The 14,433-nt window shown below is 44.3% G+C and overlaps 1 protein-coding gene across 1 annotated transcript in view; it reads right to left on the minus strand.

Moving 5' to 3' along the window:
- The window catches only part of PIK3CA (phosphatidylinositol-4,5-bisphosphate 3-kinase catalytic subunit alpha), a 300,074-nt gene that overhangs the window by 10,872 nt on the left and 274,769 nt on the right, over positions 1 to 14,433 (minus strand). Inside the window, exons 17-18 of the mRNA XM_086944379.1 lie at positions 12,434 to 12,604; positions 11,703 to 11,820 (exon numbers count right to left, since the gene is read on the minus strand). Of these exons, the coding sequence (XP_086800505.1) occupies positions 11,703 to 11,820; positions 12,434 to 12,604 (289 nt within the window). The remainder of the gene's footprint in view (positions 1 to 11,702; positions 11,821 to 12,433; positions 12,605 to 14,433) is intronic.

Consider the following 14,433-nt stretch of genomic DNA (forward strand, 5'->3'; position numbering starts at 1 on the left):
AGTCACCCTCTGAGGGTCGCATCATCATGCTTGCACACGGTTAATTCCCTCAAGTAAATTGGGGCTTTGGCTGAGGGTTACTTCTCTTACTTATCTAAGGATGGCATGGTCATAGTTACTGGAAGGTGGGAAAGTATGACCAAGTTAATGGCGAATGTACTGTGGGGTTCACATCCACTATAGAATCACTCCCAGTTGCTTGGTTGTCATTTCCTGGTGATAAGAATATCATTACTATTTACATATAAAACTGCATTTCATTTGTCAACCACAGCTGACTATCTAGAGTTGTTTGGAGTAACGCTGCAGTTTTGTTTTGCTCGCACTTGCGATAGAGTGCTCAGCATTTTTTAGAGCACCATAGGGCTTCGAAGACCTGCTATTACTTAAGATAATTCACTGTATGCCACTCTGGTGGTGGCCCTATGCCAATCTGTTCGGTCACATGCGATCTGTCCCCCCCCCCCACTCCTCTCCCGCTCTTCCTCCTGAGCAGCGACCGTGTAATCACAGAAGGAAAGGTGTTGGAACGCTTTGATAGTGTTTATATCTCGGATCACATGTAACTGTCACTTCACACTTTGTGTCTGTGTAATTTACAACACTTGAGACATCATCTTCACTGCACTATTTATCACCTCTTTGAAGAAGTCGCAGGCCGGTCACTACCTCTGATATATTTACAATCTAACAAGCGGTCGACAACGCCCTTGATTGTAATGCATTAGGTCTCGCATTTGCAAGAGTTTAATCTATTAGTATTGTAAATGCAATGCCTTTTATGTATGGTTTAAAACCCAATACATAAATAAAAGACATGGTCAGTTACAATGCCAATAGCTCAAACTTGTGTGAATGCGAGACTTATTGCATTGCAAATGCTTGTTTGGATACTGCACATGGGAAAAAAAAAAAAGAGTACCCAGCACTCCTTGTCAAACACTGGATTGTTGACATGATAATACATCCACACAGTAATGTTTTGTGAAGGTGTGTGGTGTGGACCATGTTGCTGCTATGCAAATGTCAGCAATGGGTATGTTCCCTATGAATGCCATAGAACCCCCTATTTTACAAGTTGTTTGGGTCCTAGGGCGGAACAGGTAAATATCTTTTAGCTTTAGCATAAACAAGTCTGAATGCATTTGACTATCCATCTACAAATCCCAACTTTTGAAATTGGATTTCCAGTGTGGAGAGCCGAGCAAGCAAGTAATAATTGCTTAGTTTTCCTGAATGTTTTGGTTCTGCAGATAATACATGGTTGTCATGCTGTCCGTCCAGATCAGAACAACCTTGTCTATTAGGTAAGTTAGGAATGCTTTCAATGCTAGGCGAACAGCTTAAAGCTCTTGGTAATTGATATGGAGACCAAGGTGTTTGGTGTCCCATACACCCTGAATCGTAAGATCTTGAAGTTGAGGCTTCCAACCACTCAGGGAAGCATCCGCTTTAAGAACAGCTTGGGGAACTGGGTCTAGAAACGACCACCCTTTTATCAGGTTTTGTGAGTTTCACCACAGCAGAGTGATGTGTGCGGCTGTCCAACTCCACTTGATCGTGAAGTTGACCCTGTGACTGAGTTCATTGACATGAGAGGCATTGTTGAAGGTGTCTCATATGTAGGTGGGCATGTGGGACTATTGTGATGCAGGATGCTATAATGCTTAAAAGGAGGAGGAGTGTCCTGACATTGACTTAGAGCCTGGTTTAAAACTGTTGGGTCAGGTTTGAATGTTCTGCATTCTGGCTGTATTTGGGTATGCTAATCCCAAATGCGCATTGAGTATGGCCCCTAAATATGATTGGATTTGTAATGGTTGTAGGTGCGATTTCTGCACAATGGTAAACCCTACTTGATGTAGTTGGTTGAATCTTTTTGCGTATGTTGGCTGCAAATGTGGGAGCTGTTGGCTTTTACAAGACAATTGTCCAAGTAAGGAAAAGCGTGAATGTTTTTCCGGCACAGATGTGCTGCCACCAATGATAAGACATTTTGCAACTACCCGTGGAGCAGTGGTGACTCCAAAGGGAAACACTTTGAACTGATAGTGCTTTCCTTTGAAGACAAACTTTAGGTATTTGCGATGTATGGGATGGATGGGTATATGAAAGTAGGCCTCCTTTAGGTCTAATGGGGACATGATGTTGCCCCTTTTTAGCAATGGTATTACTTCCTGAAGGGTGACCATGTGGGAGTGTTCCAATTGGATGTACTGATTGAGGGGCTTGAGGTCAAGAATGGGTCAAAGTGAGCAATCATTTTTGGGAATGAGAAAGTATAGTGTATATACTCCTGTTCCTTGATGTTGAAGTTGGACTGGCTCTATGGCTCCTACGAGCTAGAGAGCTGTTATCTCTTGTTTGAGCAGGGCTTGGTGTTGTATTGAAAGGCTGTGCTTGAGGGATGGAATAATTGGAGGAGTTGTGATGAGCTCCAGACAGTAACCATGTTGGATAACTGAACTGCTGTAGTGGAATTTCATTCTGGTAGGATGTTTTGTAGACGTCCCCCGACAGGGGTTATATGGTCGGGGGGAATGTTGAGGAAGTCATTGTTTGGTGATATTATTTACGGTACGGGTAGAATTTCTGCGACCACAGCCTTTGAAATGATTTCCCCTATATGTGCCCCCCGTAAAACCCGTAAGAGGTGGATGACTGGCCTTAGTTTTTATATGGAGACTCTGTAGATGCAGATCTGGTGCCCTGTTTGAAGGAGGGGCTATGAAAGGACCTACGATAGGTGGAATGGAAAGATAGATTGATGTCCTTTTTCATTTTTTCAAGGGCCATGTCTTTTGAGGGCCAAAGGTGCTCTTTGTCAAAAGGGAGATTAAGGACTGCCTGCTGGACTTCGGTTTTAAAACCGGAGACACAAAGCCAAGTGTGTCTACGCAGGAGAATGCTGGTATTTATGCATCAAGCTATATTGTCTGCAGAGTCTAGTCAGACCCCCCCCAAAATATTGCGGCATGGATTAAGAAAGTTTGTGGCACAAACATGGAAATTTTGTGGCGCACCATTGCATTTTTGCAGTATTTTATTTTAGTGACATTTAAGAGGTATAACCTAATTAAAAAAAGGGATTCTGCAGGAAAGCACATGCACATAGGCCATGGACATGGACATTCTGTGGTACCTATGCATGCTGTCTTTAATCTTCCCTTCACATTCAGTGTTGGGCTGTCAGCACCAGAGGCGCCCAGAGGTACACAGGGCAGCACATGCTGTGTCCGAAGCTTTAGAAGAGCATCCTGCTTCATGGAGCATTAGCACATTCAATAGACAGTCTCTTGAATTTCTAGTTCAATACTAAAGAAAAGCAGTTAGCATGGAAGGCTACAGTAAGTTATTTGCTGGCCTCCAACAGTTCACTGTAGATAGTCTGCTGAGAGACCCCAGTTAAATTAGATGAGTAAATGCAATCAGGAACACTATCTTACAGTCCAGGACTTTTCGTTACTGAGGTCTTGCTTTGGGTCAGTGGCACCAATAGAACTACGGTACAAAAGGGGGTGGTGATGGACGTAGCATCTGAATCAATCAAACACTCACACCCAGTCAAAAGATCTGGGTTTAATCCATCACCGTTCTTTAGCCCACTCTGCCACCCCAGTTCAGACATGGCTATATGCAAATCAGTCTGACCCTGTGCCTCATGGGGACAGTCCAGCCCGAACTGCCAAGCCATGTCTTCCCTGGACCGGAAACAAGCTTCCGAGGAACGGTTTCTGGCATTCCAGCCGTCTTCAGCCCGGCTTGCTTGAATCGAGTGGCAAAGTGAGCAAGGGACTCATGTCTGAGCATACCCTGCCACACTTATGGCGGCCAAAAGTGGTACAAAAGGGGGTGGTGATGGACGGAGCATCTGAATAAATCAAACGCTCACACCCAGTCAAACGATCTGGGTTTAATCCATCACCATTCTTTAGCCCACTCTGCCACCCCAGTTCAGACATGGCTATATGCAAATCAGTCTGACCCTGTGCCTCACGGGAACAGTCCAGCCCGAACTTACTTGAATCCAGTGGCAACTGGAACTTCAATTCATAACAGAAGAATGTGCCTGGAAAGCTGTCAATGCTTCATAGCAAGGCAGCTAATCCAATTAATCTGCAGGGTTTCACCAGGTTACTACATTGTCATCATGAAATGTTGATATTAATGTAGTAATTAAGTTGTACTTCTGCACTCTGTTCATAATTCAGCAATTCATAAACACACTTTAAAAACAAAAACTACTTGCCACTGTCTTGGGCTCACAGCATTCATAATCTCTGCAGAATTCGGATTTTGAGATTTGTTGTGTTTTTGCCTAAATAGGTATTTCATACAGCTATCCATAGCTGCAATGTACATTGCATCCAAACAGCAGCCATACTAAAGTTGTAATCTCTTTAATAGCAGTGCTTCAGTTTTGCTGCCAACAACATACCCAGCACACACAACACACATTCAAAAACTACAAATCCCCAAATCAGTACATATGCTCCTCTGTCATCTTATTGTACTTCATACTGGAAATCTCTCTTTTACTCACCTGAAGATTTTGTGTCATCAACTTCTCGTTTAGCATCACTATTTGTAGGCTCCTTCCAACTGAGTGAGAATTTACTTTAGTAGCTTGTAACACCTTCTTCTGAGTCCTTATATTACCCATTTAGCATTGTCAAATCTTTAAAAAAAATACAAGAGCCACCATTCTTCCTAAGGATTTAAAATCTGTATTGGGTCCAGTAACCTCAAACTCCAAATTCTTAGTTTAGTTCCACAGAACTGAGCTTTGTCGACTACTTAGCCAAATTCACCATAACACACATCTAAAAATGGTTTGATAGCCAGCACTGCTTTTGGCTCTTTAGCTACATCTATTAACCTCAAAATGTGCTTATAGCAATGGTAGATCAGACCATAATCCGGTGTTAAACATGTTGAGCTACTCACATGCCATCACATCAAAATATGTGACATAGGCACGGCTCATCTAAGAAGATGATCCAATAATAAACTTTGCTACCAATGTTCATTACTAACAAGGTGGAGTCCTCACTCCTATTCACAATTGATCAGTTTCCTTATAAATAAAGCTTGGCAACTCAGTCTTTCCTTCAAACACACATTGAAATCACATTTTTACACAAAAAAATGTTTTTCTATCAGTAACCTTTACGCTGGCCTGTTAACTTCATTTCCAACATCGAATATCTCATATTACCCTCAATGATCAATCAATGAGTCAAACCAAATCACAATACGATATTTCAATCTCTAACTAGAAAAACCAGGGGGCACCACATGCATGAATAATCAGCAGAGTAGCTATACATAGGCTTTATTTTGTTTTTATTGGTCCAAGGTATGATAAAGGTTGTTCCCTTAAAGCAGTCTCACAGACAAAATAGACCAACAAGAACTGAAGTCATTGTAGTGTTGCGCAAAGACCCCGTCAATTATAGATTCACCAATGTCGAGCTCTCAAAGTCTCCAAGCAAGCCAAAACAACACTTCTACCCTAAAAATAAAACCTAATGTCAATAACTCCCTAAGTACAGATACATTTCCGGACCGCAGTGGATTGTTAAGGCGTGAAATACATCTTAGCACGACTTGAAGAATACCTTGGCTATACCAACTTTTTTGGCATTTTGCTCCCTTCACGGGACAGAAACATCTGTACTCCTAAATGCATGTGCAAATTCATTGAACCCATGGATTCAAATCACCAGTAATACTCCTCTCTTGCACAACATCTGATATGTTTAAGAATACATAAATATGTCAATCAACGCATCAAATCATCTTAATATGAGATTTCAATTTCCAATACCAAAGGGCACCACATGCATGAATAATCAGAAGCAGTAGCTCTTGAAAGCTTTATGCTGTTTTCAATTACACAGGGTATGGAGAAAGGGAGAAAATTAACCATACCTGGTTCATATCATTCCTAACTGAAAAGTCACAATACTTCTAAAGTGAACACAACCAATCCATGTCAATGATCATTACTCTCACCTCTACTCTTCAATACCTTTGAAACTCAGTGTATCCGACCATATGCATTCTGAAACATAATGACAGAAACCACACGTCCATTATCTCAATTTGCCTTGGATGATCAGGTTTAAGTGAACCAAACAGTGTAAATTAATCATCAGAAATACTAGCTACTAAATCTTCAATATGAACATCCCCGTGTTCCCATCACAAATAGAAGTGCAAAGTAATGTGCATACTTCACTGAAAATTCTGAGAAATAAGACCATTTTATCTACAAATAACTGGAAGCCCATATTATTCCTCCATACATGACAGTATAGAATACAGAAAAATAGCACCTATTCCTAAAATTACAGTTGTGGTTCCGCTCGGTCTCCTCCTACAAAATGTGTCACAAACACTTCGAATCAGATTGCATTACAATATTTATCTGGATCAAAAATATGTTTGCCATAATTTATTTTTTAGTATTACTATCATGCAGAACTAGATGAGAGTGTGTGTAGAGGTCTTGCAAAAACCCAGATATCTAGAGCAGAAGAGATGATCAGGATTTAGCCTAATGTTACTTATCTTCGATAACGATATATCTGGTAGAGACACAGTCTAGCCGCAGATTCCTTAACTTAGAATATCTCCCCAGGCGTCAGACTGGATCCAGAAAATCTTTTCCAACAGCAATACCTCTGCACGCCGGGACGCGACGTCGCCCAGCTCCGTCCTGACGTTGTCCACGGAAATTACGTCAATGAAGTCACGTAAGACCCTCCCTGCGTGCTGACATCAGTTTTCTACAGGAAACTTTTCCGCGCCACAACGCAGAGCCGTGAAAAAAACTGCGGTAGCACTGGAACAGTATGTGTTAAAAAAGAATAAAATCACTGAAAAAGCACCCAGTCCCCGGAGGGGCTGAAGGGAGCTCACAGAGTACTCGCTGCAAGCAAGGGCCCAACAGATTGCCAAGCCGTGCCCCAAATCGAGGGGGCAACAACAGCGGCACAAAAGATATGACAAGCGAGACACAGCTTGTCACCGCAGAAGGGAAATGAAAAAATGAAAAGAACCACAATATTGAAGCAACATGTTGCAAGACAAGGGACTTTAAGTAAACAACCACTAGAAAGTTCACCACAAACAGACTCAGAGATTGAAGAACTGTAGCATCAAGAGAACCGACCCCAACCGACTGCCAGAAATAGGCGGAGGCATAGGTGTGGGAGCGAATTAAAAACAGAATAACTCCACATGTGAGTAGCACAGGTAGACCTGAACCACCTTAAAACGTGGAAGGAGTGGAGAGCGAAAAGGCTCGAAAGCTGCCAAAGGAAGGTGGGAGAGCAGGCCACCAACCAAACACTAGGACAGAGAGGAGTCCAAAGGGTCCCACGGAGAACAACACACCCTACCCCGGTGTGAGAGCACACCCCCGGAAGACCAAGGCCACCAGAAAGAGGGAGGCTAGGTGGAAAGACACCATATGAAAAGGTCTACGCAGAGTGGGCGGGCATTAAGGAATCTGCGGCTAGGCTGCTTCTCTACCCGATATATCGTTACCGAAGGTAAGTAACTCTTCCATCTGATAGAGACATCTAGACGCATATTCCTTAACTTAGATACCAAAGCCATACCCCATAGGAGGAGGGTCTGCGAAACAATCACCAAGTTCCAGGAGAACATATTCGTCAAGAGGCTGATGAAAAAATGGTTTAAATTGCAATGCCAGGACAACAGGCATCAGAACCATGACCCACCTTAAGAAGCATGAACAAAGGATGGTTAAGACACCAAATCAGACGAGGGATGGTGTGAGACCTCTCTCTCCCAGACATAGACAAAAGGAAAACAGAACTAAAAGTTCTGTGCCAATGTAAGAAACAATGCAGCGAGACCTTCAAAGAAGGATCCAGGCATCGTTCTCTATAACCCAAGAGAAACGAAGTACCAAGGGTCAAAAGAACATGACAACGGTAGAGCATACCGCCTGAACACACACCACAGTGGAAGCCACAAGAAACTGGACAGTCAGAAGACTGGCCGACCAATAACCGGAGCCGCAGCATGAGGCCCGTGGGTGAAAGAAAAAAACACATTAATGTGTACTGCCTAGGACATATGACAAGAGTGACAGGGCCGAGCCCAGAGCCTAGTGCCAACAGAGACAGGGGAGCCACCATCTGAGCAAAAGCTCAGGAGGTAGGCATGCAGCCAAACGAATTAAAAGGCACCACTGTGAGTGGATAACCTGCAAGGCTATTAACACACAGAGGACACTGTCCCGAAGAAAAGAGTAATCAAAAATGTCTCACACTAAAGCAAAAAATACCTAGTATGCAAGCACCCCAGGGGCGTGTATAATCCACAATATATACACACAAGACAGGAATGTCGACACGCGTACGTGGAGACTAAATCCTAAATAGGGGAGTAATGCAAGCGGCACAACGGCACCGGTGTGCTGCATAACAGTTAAGAATGCAGAAAAAATAACAGGTCGCTGAGGGGGAAGAATCCTGGTCTCCCGTGAGGCAGCGGAAACAGACCAGAAAAATGCCCATAAGGGATAGAAAGAAGGCACAGGCAGAAGCTTGGCGCCAAAGCCTACATCGCCCAAGACCGACTACCAAAATGGAGAACGTCAAGAAGAATACACACACAGTAATGACACCTAGGGGCCATGTCCACTGATAGACAAGCAAACACGCCAGGGTGACAACACCCCCTACGGAGGCGGGGATGTATTACGGACCAACCGTAGACAGCCAATGGTAACCCTTGGAGGAAAAAAAACAATCCTATGGAACTCACCAGAGGAGACATCCTACAACAGAAGCTTGTGCCAAAGTTCCTTGGCAAAGAAGAGTAGCAATATGATTGCCAACAAATACCCCACATAGGTTAAGGCACAACCCTCTACAAAAGAAGGGTCCCTCTTATGACAATCTTGTAGGCAGAGGCTTAAAAGAAAGGTAAACACAGCTTAACCAGCTGTACCAGAATACATAAACAACACAGCTGAGCAACCACACAACCCAGAACATCTGCGACTTACGATGGTGACAGAAAAGATATGCATATACAGGAGGCGTCTGACCACCGAATAAGCATGGCGTCAAAAAGAGTGACCCCATATCTTTTTAAGCTGCTAACATGCTCTGAGAAAACGCCATCACGCAACCACGAGTGGCAAAGTATGGCAACCGACCTGGCCATAGTACGACCCACAGTGTCCGTGGTGTCCATGTCACACCGAATTGAAAAGTGCGCCATATCATGGCCATCACTGATTAGGCGGGCCAGATCGGCACGAGAGATCTCCGGCAAGGAGGGGAGGAGTCGGTCAATAGCGTCCCAAAGGGCAAATGTAGCCCGAGCAAATACACACAAAGTGTTGAGCGACCAGAGTCCCGAGCTGGCGGATGCAACACATCACGGCCATATGACTCCAACCACTGAGACTCCAGAGTGGGAGGATGCAACTGAATAGGAGTCAGAGAGAGCTGCTCCAGGATGGAGGGTCAAACAGGCGGGGTCAATAGGAGCCTGATGACGTGCCAGAGCACGATCCATGTGGTCCCCAAAGAAGGGCAGTGCCCACGTTCCGAGAAGGATGTCATACAATGACGCCGCAAAAAGTAACAATGGTTCCATGTTCCCTGCACTCTGGTAGAGAATATCTAGCAAGGGCCCCGAAGGACTAGAGACTCGGGCGGCTCCATCCTTAAAATGTCTGCAGCCGTGCAAACAGCCCTGATGAACGTCCACTAGCCTCCTTGGCCCCGTGAGGCGGTGAAAGCAAGTCATCAGTAGGTGATGGACGCAAGCTAAACCGACCACTTAATGAAGGCTTAGCAGCAGGATGAGTAGGCCAATGCGTAACTGGCACCTGTTCTGGAGGGCAGTGAAATGACTCAGGGGGTGGTTAACCCACCGGGACCACATCCTCCACCACTAAAGCTGGAGACGGTATTGGCGTCGAGGCAATGCCGAGCCGGCGTCGGCAGCCCAGACTGGCGGGGTGGAGCAAGCATCGGCGATCTCAGAAAAGGCCTCGACCGCCCGAGTCGAGGCAGCAACCTCTGAAAAGTTCTCGACCCCTCGAGTGGTGCTGGTGTCGGCGACCTCCGAAGAGGCTTTGACTCCTTGAGTAGAGCCGGCGACCTCCGAAAAGGTCTGGACTCCTTGAGTCTAACCGGCGACCTCTGAAGAGGCCTCGACCCTTCGAGTGGGCAACCACTGAAAAGGCCTCGAGTCGAGCCGGCAACCTCCGAAGGCCTCGACTCAAGCCAGCGTCGGTGACCTCCGAAAATGTCCTGACTGTCCGAATCGAGCCGGCGTCTGCAACCTCCGAAAAGGCCTCAACCGCTCAGAGTCACACCGGCGTAGACTCATCATTTCCAGAGGGGGAGAGAGTACGCCGAAGCGGTTTCGTGCACTGCGTCTCAGCCACCTCCAGCGATTACGCAGAGAACCTTGGAAGGCTATGCCACAGCGCTATGGAAGGGCTAAACGTCATTGGATGCCCCTCCGGGCCGTGTCCTGGCGTTGCGGCTACTCTGGTGTCAGAGTCAAGGCACTCGGTTGGAGCCGAGGGTAAACCCGCCGGCAGTGTCCCAACCTGATTCCCTACCCCCCTATGGGGCGCGGAGGCACAGCAGGGGGGTGGGGGGGGGGGGAGGAATGCTTACCTGCGGTGACTCTAGTGTCAGAGTCGGGGGTGGGGGGGGGGGGGGGGGGGAGGAATGCTTACCTGCGGTGACTCTAGTGTCAGAGTCAGGGCACCCAGTTGGTGCAGAGGGTAAACCTGCCGGCTGTGTACCAACCTGAGTGCCCCCCTCGAAAGGGCCTGTAATAAACAATAACAGGCCCACTGTATTACTTTCCTGGATCAGAGTTAGGACGCGGAGAAGAAGATAATTGACGTCATGGCGCCGGGCGACACCGCCTCTCGGCGTGCAGAGGTATTGCTGTGGAAAAAGATTTTCCAGATCAAGTCTGACACCTGGGGGAAATTCTAAGTTAAGGAATCTGCGGCTAGATGTCTATCAGATATTGCCCATAATGGAGTTCCACCATTATAGCGTTAGGCAAGACAAGAACCGTTTAGATATTTTGGCTTTTCGGGTTTTTGAGAATTAGCCTTTTTTCCTCTTGTTTCTCTTTGTAAAACACACATACAAAATGAAGTTTTTTTCTTTGGGTAAGGCAGTGTATGGCTTTATAGATGATGAACAAGGTTAACAAATTCCATGTTTCAGACTGAAGATCACTCTTTCTGATCGGTCTTTTGGCTGCAAAGAGGCGACTTAAGTGACATTCCACAGAATCTCCTGCCCAGCCAATTCCTGAAGTATTTATCACATAACTTATACATTTATCACATAACTTGAACTAAAGCTTTTGCTTAAAACACAGCAGCTCTTGCTCCTCTTCATAACAGAACCCTTGTTACATATGCTTTAGTTGCAAATGAGTTGTCAAAAACCACCTAACATTGTATGTTCTGATATAACAAATTGAAATAACATCATATTGAAAGATTGTCAATATGCCAACGTTAATGCAAGGTGTAATTGACCGCATATTTACAAATACACAATGTATGGCCTGTGTGGGTTTTCAAGCAAGCCTCACCACGTTGTATTATAATTTTACTATTTGCCATTTTTGGTTATCTTTTTAAGTTATTGGATACGTCTTACTTGTCCATCATCTTTCACCATGATGTTGCTGTTGTGACGATCACCAATTCCCAAAATGAACGTAGCAACACAATAGCCAGCACAGGAGCGTGTAAACAAGTCAATGGCAGCATCATACCTGACGTTAGAAAAAGTAATGTTTTTTAATACAAAATCTATTATATAATAATTGCAACACTTTGGAATGCAAACATATCAATTACAATTAGTTCTAGTTAATGACAAAAGAGGAAGAACATAACTAATCAAAACACCAAGTTAAAGGATATGGAGGGAATCTAGTACAGTCACATATATAATATAAATATATGGAATATGCTACTTACCAGTATGCATCTGTTCTTGGCATGTAGGGCTGCTGACATTCATATCTGTGCATAGATCGCCTCGGCGATCTATGCACAGATATGAATTCAGCAGCCCATATGCCTCGAATATATATTTTTTTTACAAAAAAATAAAAATCCTAGCAGGTTTCATAACAGAGATGGGGCTCCTCGTGGTTCCAAAATATAAGAGTACAATGTTCTCTTTTACTTTTAGTTAAAGACATGTACAACCCTTCAAGTTCTAATCATTAATAATATCGAAATCCTAAATGCATGAGGACTTTGTCATTCATCAAAGAAACAACTGAATATGTGAACACGCCCAGCAAAATACTGTATCTTTAAGACAAATACATACTCCTAAAAACACAAGCTAACATTTAAAATGAAGGTAACACTTACATCTCCCCTTTATTCTTGTCTTTCAGCCACTGATGCAATGTATGGCTGTTGAACTGCAAGGCACCTTTCAGGCCTCCTTTGCATTGAATCTGCATGATTGTATGTGAGTTTCTCACAACCTCAATCAGTCCGACACAGTCTCCAATGGATAAGCAGCCATAAGGCAACATTCTAGACAAGAAAAGCAAGCCTGATTACACATGGTTAATTTCCAGAGGCCAGATGGTGCTGTAAGTTACATCAAACAAATGCTTCAGTACTTTCCTTTATGCTTGCATACTACGAGCCACTGCTTCTGGACACATAGCTTGTTAAATGTTACATATGAAGAACAATGTATTGGTCACATCTTTTCATGGGGTACATAGAGCAATTTCTAGAAGAGATAATGACGTTGGCAAGATCCTGTGAGGAAACAGACAGGATCAGAGTGAACAGACATGAAGAAGGAAGATGAAGGGCCCGGAGTAATGTTTTTGGCTCATATCAATAATTGGTATCATGAGATGAGCCTCAAGATTGTGGTTGTGAATGTTATAGAACTATGGGGCCACAGATGGCAGAAACAAGTCCTGGATGCAGAGAAGCATGATTATGCTATCTCGTACATGCTACGCAACACAGACACAGACACACAGACAGACACACAGACAGACACACAGACAGACACACAGACAGACACACAGACACACAGACAGACACACAGACAGACAGACAGACAGACAGACAGACAGACAGACAGACAGACAGACAGACACACAGAGACACAGAGACACACACACACACACACACACACACACACACACACACACACACACACACACACACACACACACACACACACACACACACACACACACACAGTTCTTGTAAAACAATAACTGAGAAAACAATGCCACAATGAAAGGCAGATGACACAGCAACCAGAATTAACAGACTGACTGTAATCCCCACACCTGACTTGTAGTTCAACTTAAAAATACAAAGAAGCTAAGGAAACTATGACTAGACAAGGCAGCATCTGCATATCAGTGATAGAATGAGAGTCAAGACAAATAAGAAAGCAACATCTGTGTGTATACAAACTGACAAAAAAAGTGACATTACCTCCAACCCACAACCGGTCTAAAACCAAACAGCATACACAGTCTCTCTCTTGCTACTCAGCTTGTACTCCATCTTTGGTACAACAGCGCATTTCAGCTTCTTGCATCTTTCCGTAAGGAAGACTAAAAATCAGGATGCCTCAAATTTCTATTTTTGTAGCTTGCATGGTACAAGTGTCAGAAAACATGCATCACAAACCTCACAGCACCACTCAAATACACCTTGTGCAGTGTAATCCATATCCCAACACACCAGTGCACTCATGCATAGTGATGCCAAACAGGCCAACATGTTATTCATCCCATCACACAGCAAGGACACTGCACTTCACTGATGCTCACACTGCCATCATGCAACACTGCAGACCTAATGGACCTCATCACAATCACAGCACACACCTTGAGAATAATTGTATAAGAGATTTGGTTTTCCCCTCTACCACAAACATTCTTGATTTTCTGGTTCTCCATGACTATAGCCTCCAGCAAACTGACAGGCTGAACAGAATGAGAGATGGTGTCCAAGTTGTTCACCTGGCACCGTGTGCATGCACATTTCAGCAACAGGTGGCCTTAAAGTTCTCTGAACTCCACTCCTGCCTCTAACCAGTGTCTGCAAGACATACCATCAACTTCCATTTGATGTATAAGCAATCTTAACCAAACCCATGCTTCATCTTCAAGGTGTCCAAACAGATCACAGCAGCATTAACCACTTCTTCAGCAACATCAGAATCTGGGGTGACACACTGACCAAGGCTATGACAGATGTATTCTCAAGCTGCTGGAAACTGCAAACATCTGTCATGTTCCTAACGCACAGAAAAGGCGTGATGGGTCAATATTGGAGTTTGACTCATCTAACCATGTCAGTTCTTTTAGACAATCACCCTT

Source organism: Lissotriton vulgaris, chromosome 11 (genome assembly GCF_964263255.1).
Source record: "Lissotriton vulgaris chromosome 11, aLisVul1.2, whole genome shotgun sequence".
Classification (NCBI taxonomy): domain Eukaryota; kingdom Metazoa; phylum Chordata; class Amphibia; order Caudata; family Salamandridae; genus Lissotriton; species Lissotriton vulgaris.